This window comes from Otolemur garnettii, unplaced genomic scaffold (genome assembly GCF_000181295.1).
Source record: "Otolemur garnettii isolate 467f Iridium unplaced genomic scaffold, OtoGar3 scaffold00233, whole genome shotgun sequence".
Taxonomy (NCBI): Eukaryota; Metazoa; Chordata; class Mammalia; order Primates; family Galagidae; genus Otolemur; species Otolemur garnettii.
The window spans coordinates 1,426,032-1,443,727 of NW_003852628.1; the positions used below are offsets into that span (position 1 = coordinate 1,426,032).

Below are 17,696 nucleotides of genomic sequence, written 5' to 3' on the forward strand. Positions count from 1 at the left end.
CACAGCTCACAGCAACCTCCAACTCCTGGGCTCAAGCGAATCTCCTGCCTCAGCCTCCCAAGTAGCTGGGACCACAGGCATCCGCCACAACACCGGGCTTTTTTTGGTTGCAGCCATTATTGTTGTTTGGTGGGCCTGGGCTGGATTTGAACCCTCCACCTTAGGTGTATGTGGCTGGCACCTTAGCCACTTGAGCCACAGGCGCCGAGCCCCTGAGTAAGTTATTAACTTCATCAGTCACATGGCAAGTTCTGCATCTCTTTCTGATGTGTTCTCATACATCCTTCTCAAGAGCACTCTGGGGCATGCACTATATTTTCTAGATGGGGAAACAGACTTAGGTAGGACCCAGTTATTTGCCCAAGTCACAAAGTAAGAAAGTAGGTTCTGCAAATAAATCCACTTACAGATAAGACCCTCCATCGCCAACACACACACAGTACTTTTGACCAAACAGCTTCTTTTTATTCAAAGACTGTAACACAAAAGCGAGCTGGAGGGAAGAGGTATAAGACAGTAGGACCCTCTCCCAGACTCTATTCTGATTTCCATGAGCATCAGGGAGGGAGAAGATGGAATCCCAGAAAGAAGAATAAAAGGAAATCCAGAATCATTAGCCTAGCCCTTCCCCAGGCCCTGGGTCTTCTGTCATGGGCCAAGGGCCAGGGAAAGAGGGTCACTCTTCATCTGCCAGATTATCTGCCAAAGGCCACCCACTCTGCCTGCCTTAGGCTTCCAGGAGCTTCCCCAGGAAGCGGAGGTTGAGAATCTTGAGCTGCTCATCAAGATCCATACGGACAATGCCATCCTCACCATCAATACTCAACAGGACACCTGTGGCTTCTCGATCCTCGCCCAGGATCACTTTCACCTGGGAGTGGGGGACATGTGGTTAGGGTACCATGTCAGCAGACCAAGCCCCTTCATCTCCTTGCTCCCTCCCCTTACCTTGTTGTTCTTGGTGGGGGTGATGGGCTCCAGGTGCTCACTGGAAATGCTTACGACCTTCTCACTGTCCTTTAAGTACACGGAGCACATGCCTCCCTAGAGGGTAGGGATAGCCTGGTGAGTTGTCATGCTTCCATCAGAAGACTGAGGCCCACATTCTAGGAAACACAGGCTCAGTGCTGATGCTGAGAAAACAAGCCATTTTCTGACATAGGGGTAAGAAAAGGCCAAAGCTGGTCTTGGTTCCAAAGCTCTGGGGCCCATGGTGTGTGGGGACAGGTTGGGTGAAGAGGGATGACCAGAGCAGCAAAGAAAACACAAGAACAAAACTAACTTAGCCCAAAAGGGAGACTGCTCTCAGGCATTTGACTCTGATGTGCCAAACTGGCCTCAGCTTCCCCATGCCTGCTCCTCCTCCTAGGCCCTGGGCCCTGGGCCTAGGGACAGCCTCCAGCCAGAGCTCTGGACCTCATCTTAGTCACTTCTATCACCAACAGCACTCCAGCTCTGAGGCCTGGTCATTCAACCTCCTGAAAAGTCCTTCTCTCCTATCTCCTATCCCTCTTCTCCATGTCCCTGACTCAGTGCAGCCCAACCTCCTCCTGGGTTCTCAGCCCATCTCACCACCCTTAGTGCATCTCTGACAGCAAAACAGAATTAATTCCAAATCACAGATCAGATTCCCCCCACTCTCTTGTTTAGATTATTCCATGGCTCCCCTGTGTCCTCTGGATGGTCCAAGTTCCTCAGGCTGGCACATGGGCTGGCCCTGGCCACTTCTCTGGTCACATCACTCATCTTCCTCTTGGCCCCTTATGTTCTAGCTACAACAAATATGCTAAAGCTTTCCCTCAACTCCAGGCCGTTGCACATGAAATTCCTCCCATTTGGAACATAGTCAACCCCAATCATTTTTCTTGCCTTAACTCCTATTTAGTCTTCAGGTCTCGGCTCAGATGCCTCCTTCTCCAGGAAGCCCTCCCTGATTCCCCCCAAAGTCAGGTAAGGTGCTGCCTGATAGCTGCTCTTGCCCTCTGGCTTCAACCACCTAGCTCTGCCCACTCAGAGCTGTCAATGTCTGGGAACACGCCTGTATCCCACAGTGGGATGTGAGATCCATGAGGGCAGAGATGTCTTAGGCTCTTACTGTTTAATTAATTCAACTTATATTTATTAGAGGGCCAAAAAGATGACAGTCCTTAATCTAGGAAGTGAGGCTCCTAAGAAATAAAATACAATCTTCATAATCAAAGAATCACACCAGGGTAAACATTAAGCTTTTAGGCAGCAAGCTGACAAAATGAAGAACATTGACCTGTCAGATGCAGACCTGAGATAGCCTTGGTGCTTCCCTAAAGGTTGAAAAGGTGTTAACTAGACGAAGAATGGAACTAAGAGGAAAGTACATGTACAAAGGCCCTGAGGTTGGAGGTAACTAGGTATGTTTAGGGAAGGGAAAGCCCAGGGGTGTGAGCACCTGGTGCTAAGCCTAAGCCTGGCACAGAGGCAGCACTCAGTACATGCTACGGAATCAGTCTCTCAAAGGAGTATGTCAAGAAGTGAACACACAGGGCGGCGCCTGTGGTTCAAAGGAGTAGGGCACCGGCCCCATATGCTGGAGGTGGCAGGTTCAAACTCAGCCCCGGCCAGAAATTGCAAAAAAAAAAGACGAAATAAACACACTCCTGTGTGCCAGACACTGTTCCAAGCTGCTGAGACTTAGCCATGATCATGACAGGCAGAAGTCCCTGCCTTCCGAACCTTTCCACATCTGCTTTTTCAGCTATAAATGGGTACTTGAATATGTGGTTAGACAGTTAAAAGCAAAAAAGTAACAACAAAGATTAAGGGGCACCAAGGAGAGGATGCCACACAACCACCCTGGACCCCACGTACCGTGACACTGCGGATGACACCTGTCTGACCCACCACCTGTGTATCCAGGTAGGTGTCCCGCACCTTCACCTGGATGTCAGTTGTTACCCAGTCGCTAGAGTTCTGCTCAATGCCTGAGCCCGGTGTATGTGGGTTGTAGCCACCAGGAGAGGGGGCGCCAGGTGTCATTGGACTGTAGCCAACAGGACTGGGGCTGGGGCTAGCCTACAAGGGAAAGAGGGAATGTCACTGGGAAGAGTCTTCTGGCCTGGCTGTTTAATTTTGGCAGCGATGGAGTCTCACTCTTGCTCAGGCTGGTCTCAAACCACCAAGCTCAAGCAATCCTCCCACCTTGGCCTCCCAAAGTACCAGCATGATAGGTGGGAGCCAACATGCCTGGCCAGGCCTGGCTCTTTCTATAGACCTGAAGTCCACCCTAGTCTACCACCCTCAAGAGCATGCAGGCTGATCAGTACCTGATAGGCCATGGGTGAAGGCGTAGGGTGGTAGCTGGCTGGAGAATGGGTGTTCTGGTAGCCAGCTGGGCTAGGTGCCACCTGGTGGTAGCTCTGGGGGCTGGGGCTGGGCTGATAGGAACCTTGTGGGGAAGGAGCAGCATAGGGGGAGAACTGGTCTGTGTTGTACCTGCAGAGACAAAAGAAGGGGGTATATATTGGGGCAGGGAAGGAAAAGGAAATGATGGCGGGGGGATGGTTTGGACAAGAGTAGATTAGTGTCATCCCCAGTAGACTCACATAGCTGGTGTCCCTGGCGTCTGTGGGTTGTACTGCGGATTGACCTGTGGGGATGAAGGGTCTGGGTAGCCAGGTGTTTGGGGGTTGGGGGTTCCTCCATAGGCCTGTGGGGATGGGGTGGGCTCATCATCAAAGGCGTATTCATATTCTTCCTCAGCCCTGTTGGGGAAAGAAGTCTGTTGAGGATGGCTATGGAGAATAATAATAAGGCAGATGCTTCCAGAACACCACTGTACGCCAAGCCCAAATGGAAGTGGTTTCATTCTCAAAGGAGCCCCTTTCTCAGGTGTTCCTGACATTATCTCTGTTCTACAGTTGAGACTGTGACACAGAGATGATGTTCTCTGCCCAAGATCATACAAACCAATCTCTCCCCAACCCCAGGGATAACCACAATGTATCCCTGTGGTTAGCGGTGAAGAAAAGATTGCTCTGCCCCCCTGCAGCCATGCCTACATTATATGGACCAGCCTGGGGCCAGAAACAGAATTCTGGGTTGGCCTCACAGACCCCTTTGTCCCCTAGGCAGGCATGACTACTCACACACCAATACATACCCAGGCCTCAGGGAGCCCTGGCTCTCACCGTGATGGTGTGTTGGGGTTGTTAGGGTCCCAGGCCCCACTTTGGGCAGGAGTGCGACTGCCGTCATGCAGGGGCGTCTGCGAGCCATAATGTGGGGTGCGGCTGCCTAGAATGGGGGAGAGGAATATGTCTATCCGTTCTGTCCTGTCTCCAGGTCCCCTCATTGCCCCTCTTCCTTGTCCCCAGGAATGCTCACCATCTTGGAGGGGTGTCTGTGAGCCGTACATAGGTGTACGGGACCCAGAACCATACATGGGCGTCTGGGAACCATACATGGGTGTCCGCCCATAGGTGGAGGTCATGCCACCTGGGCGCCGTGAGCCCCTATGAACATGGAGAACAAGTGGGATGAATTAGAGCCCTCTTGCCACCCAGCAGGTGCCCCCTGACCCTCCCTGGCCCAGCTCATACACTGTGGTGAGGCGCTGACGGTCTACAGAGATGGTCTGGCAGGTGGAGTGAAGTTCCACGCGGGCCGTGGATTCCGTGGCATCCTTCACTACACCAATGTACCCTGGTGGGGGGTAAGAGGTCAGGCCCAGGGTTCTCCTTCACCATGTCCCTCCCCAGGCATCCATGTGGCCTTGAAGGTCACCTTTGTAGGGCCCCTGGGAGATGCGCACAGTCTGGCCAATGAGCTCGTTGTCTCTCCGCCCTCGGCCCCTGCTCATGCCACCGCTGCCACCACCTGGGCTACCAAAGCCACCATGCTGACCTGGAGAAGGAGAAGGTCACCAGTCCCCCAGGGGCCTGTCAAGCCCCTCTTTTCACCTGCTTGGCTCCCTCATACTTGGGTGAGGAGCCTCCTCTGCCTGACCCCGGCCCCTGGGCCTTTCCATCAGAGCCCTCACCACTCTGGGATAGGATGTACCTTGGGGCTGGGTCTGTCCTCCTGCAGGCTGAGCACCCTAATAGCAGGGCCCAGCCCGGGGAGGGGCACTCAGTGTAACCTGAATGACCATGGCTCTCCCCCAGCCCCACCCAACACATCGCTGGCCCCTGACCTCTCACCTCCAAGACTGGGGTGCATGGGGCTGCTGATCCGGGGGCTCATAGGGGAAAAGCCATCAGTGAAGTTGTTCACATCTCGGGGCTAGGGGAGGGGAATGGAGTAAACCAGCATGCAGGGACTGGGGGCGGCAGGGACTGGCCTCTGGCCCCAGCCCCCATACCACACACTGCCTTCACCCTGGCAGCCACCCCTCCCTCCTCCTGGTAACAAAACCTCAACTTCATTTTGGGAGAATTGCCACCTCCCTGCCTTTATGGGACTGCCAATCAGGAGGGCTGCGCTTGCCCTGGCCAAGGAGTGGGACTGAAATGTGGATAGTTACCAATTTAAGTCCCTAGAGACAAAAAATTGCAAACCATGGGAAATCATCAAGCCATGTGCACGGTCTTGAGGATACCACCTCCTTATCCCAACTCCCCACTGATACTGTACAACTTTCCTACAAGGCCCACCTCAGGGCCTTTACATTTGTTGATTCACCAAAATATTCCTATGATTTTCCATCCCTTCATTCACTCTCTGCTCGAATGTCACCTTCTAAGGAGGCCTTTATCCTGCTCTAAGGAAAGAGCCCCATCTCCTTACACTGCTTTATTTTGCTTCACAGTGCTTGCTGTCACCTCACACTGTGTTATGTGTATGTACTAAGCTGTTCATCTCTGGAGTATCAGCTCTAGAAGGGCAGAGATTTTTGTCTCGTTCATTGCTAAATCTCCAGTCTGGCACCCTACAGGTGCTCAATAAAATTAAATGAATGAATAATCTGGCGAATAGTTCAGATCCCTAAATAAACTCTTTACTCACTCTTTGCCTAGGATGTAACAATGACATCTGCCCTTCTAATCTTGTCTCTCCCAGAACCAGGGAGGCCTAGAGAATCCAGCCAGGTACCCAACAGACATGGCCTGCCACGCCTGCCTCACCTTTGAGCCTCCAGCTAGCACCAGATGGCGGGCCTTGCAGACAAACATGCCCCCATTCTCCACCAGTTTCTTGCAATGCAGGAAGGCGACACCTCGGAAAAGGTGGCGAATCTCCCCCTCCCGGCCCTAGATAAAGAGAGGAGGGTCATTTTCCTGGCCATGCCCTGTCCCACCACAACTCCTTCAGATTCAGTTCAAGGGCAGGAACTTATACTCACTGAATGGGGGCCATCAATGACCTTGACGATATCTTTCACATGAATATTGTTCTGTTCTGAGTCCAGGGCCACAGCAAAGCGGTTGTCCTTTTTCCGGGTCACAGCCTGATGCCTGACAGTCACCACCTTCCCATGCATGTTCAGCACCTAGAGGGGGAGGGCAAAAGGCAAGGGTGTGGAGTGAAAAAGAGTGACATGGCACAGGGTTTTCTTAAAGTGGGATGATCCTTCCTTATGGGAGACTGTCCCAAACAGGACACCTAGACTCCCTGGCTGTAAGGCAGGCTGTGAGAGTGCTACTTCTTAGCATTGGGTCAACCAAAAATGCTCCCAATCGTTCTAAAAAACTCTGAGAGGAGACTCCACCCTAATTGAACATTGGGAACCTGAGGGTGGGAGGAGCGACTCAAGCTATTGCCCTTGATAGAGTGCCATAGCGTCACAGCTCACAGCAACCTCAAACTCTTGGGCATAAGCAATTCTCTTGTCTCAGCCTCCCAAGTAGCTGGGACTACAGGCACCTGCCACAATGCCTGGCTATTTTTGTTGCAGTTGTCATTGTTGGTTAGCTGCCCTGGCCAGGTTCAAATCAGCCACCTCTGGTGTTTGTGGCTGGTGCTGTAACCACTATGCTACAGGCACTGAGCCAACAATAGCTAATTTTTTACCCATCACTCTGTGCTGGACCCCTTATGACTTCTCTCAAGCCTAGAAACTTTCCTCTGAGGTGGATAGTATCATGATTCCCATCTTTTTTTTTTTTTTTTTTGAGACAGAGTCTTACCTGGTCACCCTTAGTAGAATGCTGTGGCATCCTAGCTCACAGCAACCTCAAACTCTTGGGCTCAAGTGGTTCTCTTGCCTCAGCCTCCCAAGTAGCTAGGACTACAGATGCCCACCACAATGCCCAGCTATTTTTGAGACGAGGTCTCGCTCTAGCTCAGGCTGGTCTCGAACCCATGAGCTCAGACAATCCACTCGCCTTCGCCTCCCAAATGCTAGGATTACAGGTGTGAGCCACTGCACCTAGTCTATCGTGACTCCCATCTTACAGAGGTGGGAACCTCAGACCCAAAAGGGCAAATCACTAGCCCAGGGTCATATAGCCCAGAAGCAATACAGCTGAGATGCAGATCTGGAGTCCAGGGCCCTAAGTACCATGCTCTATAAGAAGGCATAGAGAGGGCAGTGCCTGTGGCTCAGTGGGTAGGGCACCAGCCCCATATACCGACGGTGGGTATATGGGTTCAAACCTGGCTCTGGCCAAACTGCAACAAAAAAACAGCCGGGCATTGTGGCAGGCACCTGTAGTCCCAGCTACTCAGGAGGCTAAGGCAAGAGAATTGCTTAAGCCCAAGAGTTTGAGGTTGCTGTGAGCTGTGACGCTATGGCACTCTATCAAGGGCAATAGCTTGAGTCGCTCCTCCCACCCTCAGGTTCCCAAGAGCTGGAGGTTGCTGTGAACTATGACGCCACAGCACTCTACCAAGGGTGATAAAGTGAGACTGTCTCTAAAAAAAAGGAAGGCATGGAGGCATGACAAGAGAAGGGGACATGTAGCACTGTGTCACTGAGGACCAAATGTCAAGGTACATACCTAGCCTCAGGGATTTATTCACAACAAATTAAGTAGATGTAGCTATTATCCTCATTCTGCACGATTTGAAACTAAGGCACAGAGAGGATGAGTAATTTGCCACTTGCCAGATATCACAAAGCCAGACATGAGTGACAGAGACAGGTCTACAACCCAGAGCAGTCAGCAGTCTGGCTTCTTAACTACCATGCTCAGCTGCCTCATGGGATTGGCACTCAAGGGAGAGGAAGGCCACTGAAAATAAGCCCCCACCACGGAGCACAACACACACCTGGAAGGTCTCCCGCTCTAGTCGCACAATAACACCCACGGTCTGAGGGTCCAGCTGTACCAGCTCACCCCATTCGTGCTGGCCTCCAACATCCACACCTGATGCTGTCTCTGAGCAGAGCTGCAGGTCCCGGGGAAGCACCTTCAGCTATCAGGAGATAGCACAGGGGTGAGGTAGGGCCCAAGTGGTCGCCTACTCTCCTCCTGGCACATATGCCCGCCACCCTCTCCTTCTATCTGCCTACCTCATGCATGGTGAGGTCAGAGAAGAGGATGACAAAGTTCTCCTCCACCCGAACAATGAGGCCTGTGTCGCCCTCAAATCGGCCAGCAATCACCTTCACATGGTCCCCCATCTTAAAGTACTTTCTAAGTTCCTGGGCTGGGAACTCTAGCATGTCCTGAGGAATTGAATGTAGGGTGAGGGCAATAGGTGAGGGGAAGCCACCACCACCCACCAGCCCCTCCCACCCACCTTCAGAATCCACTCATGTTCTTCAAAATGAGTGGAGGCTAAAGCCACTCCAGTTTCACCTTGCCCACCTGCAGACCACCTTCTGCCACGCAAACAACCTCTCACACTGCCACAGAGACACAGACATCAATTAAACTCCTACCCCACAAAGAAACTGTCAGCTCTCAAGCCTGCCTGGACCTGCAGAAAAATCCCACCCCACAGACACAGGACACTGCAGGAGACAACTTCCCGGATGCACAGACAAACCAGGAAACAGCCTAACCAACCACACGCACACACATATATTCAAAAAAAAAAAAAAAAAAGGAATAGGCACCCACCTCAGATTAGTCTGTGGTTAATCATATCACATACTTAGCCCAACACATCCCTAGCTATCGTGCTTTTCAGAAACAAAGGATAGGCCGAGTCACCCTCCAGTGACACCTACAACTAACCAAGCCCTTTGATGATATGGTCACATATCAAGACACACCCTCTGGATGCCTGTTTCTTCCTCCCTATAACAGCCACAGGTAGGCGTGACATACACTATCCTGCTTCAACACCTAGGACATGTTACATCTTGGCTAAAATCAAATAAAAAATAAAAACAAAACAAAAAAACCCAGAACAGAAACATTGAACATATAACCCACACATGTACAGCACAGTTACCCCCAAAGAGACACCCTAGAAGGGCCCTGGAGATAGGACCTACATGCCAGGCCTCTAGAAATATAATCTGACATACCTTTCCCCAGATGACAAAAGCAGGCCTGCATACACCCCAGCCTGATGCTGAGCTGCACACACGTATTACCTCATCAGATGTATCCTGACAACACTAGGAAGGCCTAGACACACCTTCTCCTGGATACCCACATACAAGCAGACATACCCTCAGGTCTGACGCCCTGCTTCTCAGACCCAAGAGCCCCAGCCCTGGTACCCACCTTAAGGTCCTCATGCTTGGGCATGATGGTGATCTTATTGCCATCCACGCTGAGGATCTTGCCCTGCAGGTTGATGAGCTCACCCTCACAGACCTCCACATTGTCTCCAGGTTGGAAATTGTGCTCCCGCTCCTTCCCTGCAAGGATAGTCACAAGGCTGATCGGGGGGCTGTGCACCACAAGCTGCCCCTCATCCTTGACCTGGGTTGCTGATGGGGTCAAATACCTGTGCTCTCAGTCACCACCTCCAGGTCTATGCCTTCTGGCTGGTCCTCGAACTTCTCCAACTCAGAGAGTGTGGGCTTCACACCCTCTGTGATCTGAGCCCCAGGGGCAGGGGCAGGGGCAGGGGCAGGGGCAGGGGCAGGGGCAGGGCAGAAGGAGGAAATAGACCGAAGTCAGTGCCATAGCCCAGTTGAGTGGGCTGGAGATACCATGAGAATTATTCTCCAGGGGACACTCTAACTTGAGGAGTACCCTTAGACAACAGGGAGGAGAAAGACCAATTACTCCCCCCAACATCAATGCCCTCTCTGGGACCCTCCTCACCACAGCAGACATGGCGAAGCTCTTGAACAGGAACCCCTTCCGGCTATAACGGTTCCCCTCAAAGATGAGGAAATCACCATCAGAGGCAACATCACCCCCTAGGGACCTGGAATTTTGTGAGGAGGAGATTAAAAAGAGGGGGTCAAGAAAAGAATGTTGCTGTGCCTCAGTTTCTTTGGCTGACAAAGGAGGAGAAGACCACAGGGAGGACTGGCCTAGCCAGCTCAGCAAACACCCACTTGAGGGGAGTAACAGCTCACAAACCACAAAGGCCCACGTGGAAGAAGCTGCACACATTCCCCACCCCCTGCACTCCAAGGCCCCCTTCCCCGATTCATCTTTCACAAGAGTACTGGCCACAGTCCAGCAGGCTAGTGTTTGATCTGTCTCTGCAACTAGTACAACAGCTCCAGAAGGGCAGAAATTTTCCATTCACTCCCATTTCTCCTACTTTACCAAGAACAAATGCTCAATGATTATTAGTTTTTATTTATTTATTTTTGTAGACAGAGTCCCACTCTGTCACCCTGGGGTTAAGTGACGTGATGTCATCATAGTTTATAGCAAGCTCAAATAACTGGGTTCAAGCGATCCTCCTACCTCAGCCTCCCAAGTAGCTCACACTACTAGTTGCCAGCAAAACTAGTCCTTTATTGATTTATATTTTCTTTTTTTGAAACAGTCTCAAGCTGTGGCCCTGGGTAGAGTGCCGTAGCATCACAGCTCACAGCAACCTCTAACTCTTGGGCTTAAGCAATTCTCTTGCCTCAGCCTCCCAAGTAGCTGGGACTATAGCACCTGCCACAACGCCTGGCTATTTTTGTTGTTGTTGTTGCCATTGTCACTGTTGTTTTAGCAGGCCCAGGCTGGGTTCAAACCTGCCAGCCTTGGTGTATGTGGCCAGTGCCCTTCCCACTGAGCTACAGGTGCCGCCTATGGGTTTGTTATTTTTAGTAAAGCTGGGTCTTGCTCTCACTCAGCCTGGTCTCAAACTCCTGAGCTTAAGCAATCCACCCATTTTGGCCTCCCCTGAGTGCTAGGATTATAGGCATGAACCACTGTTCCCAGCCTTAGTGAGTATTAGTTGAACAAAGTATTAGTATCAAACAATAATACAAGTTAATATTCATGACCACTTAGCCTGGCCTGCACCTTCACTACCTCACTGACCCCTCCTCAAACCCTGTGACATCAGTTATATTATGCTCCTCAATTTCTAAGTGAGGGAATACAGGCTCAGGGAGGTCCTAGCAAGAGGTCACCAAGCTAGTGAGTCTAATAGTTAGGATTCAAAATTGAGTTGGTGGGACTGTCAGGCCTGCACCTTACTTCTGCTACTCTGGTCTATCTGTGCCTCTGCATGTGGGGTGGGCGATACTTAGTTCCTACTCCATGTTCCCTGAGTGGGGAAGGGAGACTCTAGCACTCCCCAAAGGGAGACACATGGAAGAGGTAGGTCAGGTTCCTCCTGCTTACTCACTCAACCACCTTCTCCATGTAGTGAATCTGGGAGAAGGGACAAGGATCCTCTGCTGGGCATGTCAGGGGCCTGTGGCCCAGCAGACTGAGGGTGTGAATGGGTCCAGTTCAGGCATGTGATGTATTAGCAGACTCAGGTGCAGAGTAAAAGGTGTTCATCACCTTTAACCGGCTGACTCACCCAAATAGTTCCAGAACAGGACCAGAGAGAAGAGTGTCACTGGCACCTCCTTTCTCCATCTCCTCCTCTCCTGCCCTCCCTGTTGGAGCCCCAGGCTGGCCCTGGGTTGCTTCGATCCTCCACCCAGCTAGGAAACCAGGGAAGACATCTGAGAGTAAGGGGCGCTACAGCCCCATCTCAGGTGGAAATAAGGAGATGAGGGAAGGGGACTTTAGGAAGCCTGCCAAGATCCATAAACCCCACTTTACCATATCTGATACCATCAACCTCATTTATCACGTAATGAGTACGGCTCCGGCACACACACACACATTAGTTCAATTAATTCTATGATCCCAGGAAGCAGGAGTTGTTACCATCCACCTTTAGCAGAGCAAACAGAAGCACAAGGCTGGGTGTGGTGGCTCACACCTGTAATCCTAGCACTCTGGGAGGCTGAGACAGTGGATTGCCTGAGCTCACAGGTTCAAGACCAGCCTGAACCAGAGTGAGACCTCATCTCTAAAACTAGCTGGACGTTGTGGTAGGCACCTGTAGTCCCAGCTACTTGGGAGGCTGAGGCAAGAGAATCACTTAAGCCCAAGAGTGTGAGTTTGCTGTGAGCGTGACAACACGCACTCTACCAAGGGCAACAAAGTGAGACTCTATCTTCAAAAAAAAAAAAAGGCTCGGTGCCTGTAGCTCAAGTGGCTAAGGCTCCAGCCACATACACCTAAGGTGGCAGGTTTGAATCCCCAGCCCGGGCCCGCCAAACAATGATGGCTGCAACCAAAAAATGGCCGGGCATTGTGGCGGGCGCCTGGTAGTCCCAGCTACTTGGGAGGCTGAGGCAGGAGACTCGCTTGAGCCCAGGAGTTGGAGGTTGCTGTGAGCTGTGATGCCATGGCACTCTACCCAGGGGGATAGCTTGAGGCTCTGTCTCAAAACAAAAAACAAAAAACAAAAAAAAACAGGCAGGGCATGGTGGCTCATGCCTGTAGTCCTAGCACTCTGGGAGGCCGAGGCAAGTGGATTGCTTGAGTTCATGAGTTCAAGACCAGCCTGAGCAAAAGCAAGACCCATCACTACTAAAAATAGAAAGTCTGAGGCAAGAGGATCGCATGCACCCAAGAGTTTGAGGTTGCTGTGAGCTATGATGCTATGGCACTCAACCTAGGACGACAGCTTGAGACTCTACCTCCAAGAAAAAAAAAAAGAAAAAAGAAAGAAAGAAATGGAAGCACAGGGATGTGAAGCAACCCACCTGAGGCTGTGCTTCCACGCTAACCACTCACAAACTAACCTGTGGAGGGGGCCCACCCCTGAGGAGGATGTACACAGGCACATTCTATACCAAAGGCCCTGGGGACCCATCCCAGACAGTCCCCAAGGATATTCTCACCTGATCTTCTCAGCGTCAAACAGCCTCTGTGGAGGCCGCTTAAACTTCTTCCTTTTTGCAAACCAGTCTTTCTATGGAGGAAAGAGGCATGGGTGGGAAGGGTGAGAGAAGAGGGGCTTGGCCACCAGCAGGGATCCAGCGCAACCCCTCCTGCAGGCAGCAGAGCCCCACGGTACCAAGCTCATTCGGGCCTTGATGCGGTCATAGTCAATACGGGGGATCATCTTCAGGGAGATCGTGTTCTGGCTGGGCTCCACATAATCCACCTGGACAGGGCAGACAGGCGGTCAGTAGGGGCCCAGCTCTCTCTCCCTGACCCTAGACACACAAAGAACAAAGATATGCCAGGAAGAGGAAGGGGAAGGGACAGAGGATGACAAGAAATCAAGCTGCTGACAAGCCCCAAAAGTCTCTTCCCAGCCTATCTCACCTCAACTCTTGGCACTGAATATCCACTGCCTGCTTGACAACTCCACTTGGATATCCAAAAGGTTCCCCTAACACCAGGCACAGTGGCTCACGCCTGTAATCCTAGCACTCTGGGAGGCTGAGGCGAGTGGATTGCCTGAGCTCACAGGTTCAAGACGCTGTCTCTAAAAGTAGCCAGGTGTTGTGACAGGCACCTATAGTTTCAGCTACTTAGGAGGCTGAGGCAAGAAAACTGCTTGAGCCTGAGTTTGAGGTTGCTGTGCGCTATGATGCCGGGCAACAAAGTGAGACTGCCTCAAAAAATAAAAAAATAAAAATAAAAGATCCCCCTAATCTAGGACAACCACACTTGAACTGATTGCATTCAAACCTGCCCCTCACCCAGCATCCCCACTCCATTTTTCCTTCTGCACAGGCACACAACCTGGGAATCATTCTTGACCTCGGTTTTTTTTGTTTGTTTTTTGAGACAGATTCTCACTTTTGTTGCCCTTGGTAGAGTGCTTTCACACCACAGCTCACAGCAACCTCAAACTCTTTGAGGTCAAGTGATTCTTTTGCCTCAGCCTCCTGAGTAGCTGGGACTACAGGCACCTGCCACAACACCCAACTATTTTTAGAGACAAGGTCTTGCTCTTGCTCAGGCAATCCACCTGCCTCCGCCTGCCAGAAGGCCAGGACTACAGGTGTGAGCCACCGCACCCAGCTGTAATTTTTTTTCTTCTTTTTAGGAGTTAGAGTCTCACTTTGTCACCCTTGATAGAATGCTGTGGTGTCATCATAACTCACAGCAATCAAACTCTTGGGCTCCAGTGATCCTCTTGCCTCAGTCTCCCAAGTAGCTGGGACTATAGGCGCCTGCCACAGTGCCAGGGTATTTTTAGACATGAGGTCTTGCTCTTGCTCAGGCTGTTCTCAAACTCCTGAGCTCAGGTAATCCACTGCCTCAGCCTCCCAGAGTGCTAGGATCAGAGGTGTGAGCCACAGTGCCTGACCCCCTTTTTTCTTCTTATACCCACATCCAACCTGTCAGCAAATCCTGTCAATTCTGCCTTCAAAATATCTGTCCTCGGCTCGGCGCCAGTGGCTCAAGTGGCTAAGGCACCAGCCACGTACACCTAAGGTGGTGGGTTCGAATCTAGTCCGGGCCCACCTAACAACAATGATGGCTGCAATCAAAAAATAGCCGGGCATTGTAGCGGGTGCCTGTGGTCCTAGCTACTTGGGAGGCTGAGGCAGGAGACTCGCTGGAGCCCAGGAGTGAGCCCAGCTCACTCCTGTGAGCTGTGATGCCATGGCACTCTACCCAGGGGGACAGCTTGAGGCTCTGTTTCAAAAAAAAAAAAATCTGTTCTCTTCCACTATAAGCTTAGCATAGCATCCCAAATCCAAAAATTCAAAATCCTCTAGAGTACAAAACTTTCTTCAATGCTACAGTACACTCAAAGGAAATGCTCACTAGAGCATTCTAGATGTTGAATTTTTGGATTTGGGATGCTTAACCAGTTAAGTATAATGCAAATATTCCAAAATCTGAAAAACTTTGAAAACTAAAAAAATTCTGGTCCCAAGCATTTCAGGTGAGAAACACTGAACCTGTACTATAACCTGGGTCCTGTCTTGCCAGCACCTGCCACCTGGGCTAATGGCAGCAGCCTCCTCACTGGTCTGCCTTGCTCTTATCCATGGCCCCCTCCAGTCTATTCCAGGCCTCTGTTACTCAACCTTTGCACTACTGGCCTTCTGGGCCAGATCATTCTTTGCTGTGGCAGCTGCCCTATGAATTGTTGAATATGACTAACAACCCTAACTTCTACCCTTTCCCTCATCCCAGCTGACATAACTGAAACTGTCTCCAGACATTTCCAAATGTTGCCTGGGGCCAATATCACCAAGGGGTCTCAACACAGTCACCAGAGAAATCCTACTAAAATCAAAGTGAGACCGTGTCCCTTAGAGTCCTCCTATCTTACTTCAGTAAACACAAAAGCCCTGCAAGGGGCTACAAGGCCTTGTTACCCCACTGAACTCATCTCTCGCCCTTCTCACCTTCACTCCCTGTTTCAGCCAGTGAAAGTCCCATCTGATGTGCTGTCCCTTCTCCCTGTAACACTTTTCCCAAGAATTCCACATGGCTTGCTCCTTCACCTCTTTCAGATCATTACTCAACATGCCTTTGAACAGGCTAGGCATGGTCATGGTGGCTCACACCTATAATCCTAGCACTCTGGGAGGCCAAGGCGGGCGGATTGCCTGAGCTTACAAGGTTCGAGACCAGTCTGAGCCAGAGCGAGACCCTGCCTCTAAAAATAGCTGGGCATTGTGGTGGGACCCTCCAGCTACTAGGGAGGCTGAGGGAAGGCAAATGCTTGAGACCAAGAGTTTGAGGGTGCTGTGAGGCAAGCTATGAGGCCACAGCACTCTACTGAGGGCAACAAAGTGAGACTCAGTCTCGAAAAATTTAAAAAAAAAAATGCCTTTGAATAAGCACAACCTTGGCTGTCCATTTCCTGCGTGTTCACAAGATCTAGGATCTGCTTCACCTAATCAGAGCAGGGTTCTGTTCTCTGTGATTGAAAGAAGGATGAGAAGGACAAAAGGAAAAGAGGGGAGGACAGAAGAGGGAAGCCCTGATGCCCTCAGCTGCCCCACCCCTGGCACCTGAGCGATGTCATCCTTGTAAATGCCCCGCTTGAGACGGACCCAGGACTTTGGTTTCAGGTTGGCCACCTCCTTCACCACTTTAAGCACATCTGTCATCTCCTTGATGGGCACCATCTGCTGGTTCCAGTAGCCAAGCCGCAGGTTGCCCACACCCTCAATGGCTTGCTTCACGTGGGTCTGCTTGTAGGCTTCCACGTAGATGTAACCCTTCACGTGCTCTGGTGCCACTACTGACTTAATTTGCAGAGGCTGCAGGGTGAGCCGGTAGAAGGAGACAGTGAGACACACTGCTAACAACAGTAATGACTGCCACTCATCAGCAGTTCCCTTTCCAGGAATCTATCCCACAGAAACATGTTGGCACAATGACAAGGACACAAAACTCTTCCCTGAAGAATTATTTATTATAGTAAACAAACAAGGTTAGAAACTTAAAGATGCTCAAAAAGAGAGATTGGCTAAATTATGGCTTAACTGTATACTATGAAATATAGTGTAGCAATTAAAGAAAACAATGAGATGAATCTATATAACCAGAAAGACATTCAACACATGGTGTATGTAACAAAAATAATTAGAACCAAAGCCAGCTAAAGTGGTTACATGTGAGTATCAGCCAAAACATACCCTTAAGACAAAAATTATCACCAGAGACCAGAAAGGACACTTTGTAACAGTAAAAGGGTCAATCCACCAACAAGATATAACATTATTAACATATAGGAAACTAATAGAACCTCAAAATATACAAAGCAAAACAGACTATTCAACGATAATACCAAAGACTACAATACCCCACTTTCAATAATGAATAGAACTAGACAGATCAATGAGGAAACAGAACACTTGAGCAACACTGTAAGTCAACCAGACCTAACAGACAGCTGCAGATAGAACACTCCCCCTAACAACAGCAGAACACACATTCTTATGTGGGACATACTGACCACTCTCCAGGATAAGCCATGTAAAGGCCATAAAATGGGTCTCAATCAATGTAAAAAAACTGAAATCATATAAAGTAATTCTCTACCCACATGTAATGAAATTAGAAACTAGTAACAGGCCAGGTGCGGTGGCTCACGCCTGTAATCCTAGTACTCTGGGAGGCTGAGGTGGGTGGATTGCCTGAGCTTACAAGTTCGAGACCAGCATGAGCCAGAGCGAGACCCTGTCTCTAAAAATAGCCAGGTGTTGTGGTGGGCTCCTGTAGTCCCAGCTACTTGGGAGGCTGAGGAAAGCGAATCACTTGAGCCCAAGAATTGGAGGTTGATGTAAGCTATAACGCCATGGCACTCTACAGAGGGCCACAAAGTGAGACTCTGTCTCAATAAAAAATAAATAAAATTAGGCTTGGCGCCTGTGGCTCAAGTGGCTAAGGCGCCAGCCACATACACCTAAGGTGGCGGGTTTGAAT

At 50.5% G+C, this 17,696-nt stretch overlaps 1 protein-coding gene across 4 annotated transcripts in view; it reads right to left on the bottom strand.

Annotated features, from left to right (window-relative positions):
* Positions 1 to 443: 443 nt before the first annotated feature.
* SUPT5H (SPT5 homolog, DSIF elongation factor subunit) overlaps positions 444 to 17,696 on the bottom strand; it is a 37,721-nt gene continuing 20,468 nt past the window's right edge. For all 4 annotated transcript variants that reach the window (XM_023508253.1, XM_003802128.3, XM_012812932.2 and 1 more), the window contains 20 exons: positions 16,277 to 16,528; positions 13,363 to 13,452; positions 13,187 to 13,257; positions 10,146 to 10,251; positions 9,823 to 9,916; positions 9,597 to 9,733; positions 8,429 to 8,584; positions 8,185 to 8,331; positions 6,317 to 6,463; positions 6,099 to 6,224; positions 5,175 to 5,256; positions 4,759 to 4,878; positions 4,575 to 4,677; positions 4,360 to 4,487; positions 4,164 to 4,269; positions 3,579 to 3,737; positions 3,300 to 3,468; positions 2,845 to 3,048; positions 949 to 1,044; positions 444 to 871 (listed from right to left, as the gene is read on the bottom strand). In XM_023508253.1, coding sequence (XP_023364021.1) covers positions 728 to 871; positions 949 to 1,044; positions 2,845 to 3,048; positions 3,300 to 3,468; positions 3,579 to 3,737; positions 4,164 to 4,269; positions 4,360 to 4,487; positions 4,575 to 4,677; positions 4,759 to 4,878; positions 5,175 to 5,256; positions 6,099 to 6,224; positions 6,317 to 6,463; positions 8,185 to 8,331; positions 8,429 to 8,584; positions 9,597 to 9,733; positions 9,823 to 9,916; positions 10,146 to 10,251; positions 13,187 to 13,257; positions 13,363 to 13,452; positions 16,277 to 16,528 — 2,637 coding nt within the window. In that variant the 3' untranslated portion in view covers positions 444 to 727. The remainder of the gene's footprint in view (positions 872 to 948; positions 1,045 to 2,844; positions 3,049 to 3,299; positions 3,469 to 3,578; positions 3,738 to 4,163; positions 4,270 to 4,359; positions 4,488 to 4,574; positions 4,678 to 4,758; positions 4,879 to 5,174; positions 5,257 to 6,098; positions 6,225 to 6,316; positions 6,464 to 8,184; positions 8,332 to 8,428; positions 8,585 to 9,596; positions 9,734 to 9,822; positions 9,917 to 10,145; positions 10,252 to 13,186; positions 13,258 to 13,362; positions 13,453 to 16,276; positions 16,529 to 17,696) is intronic.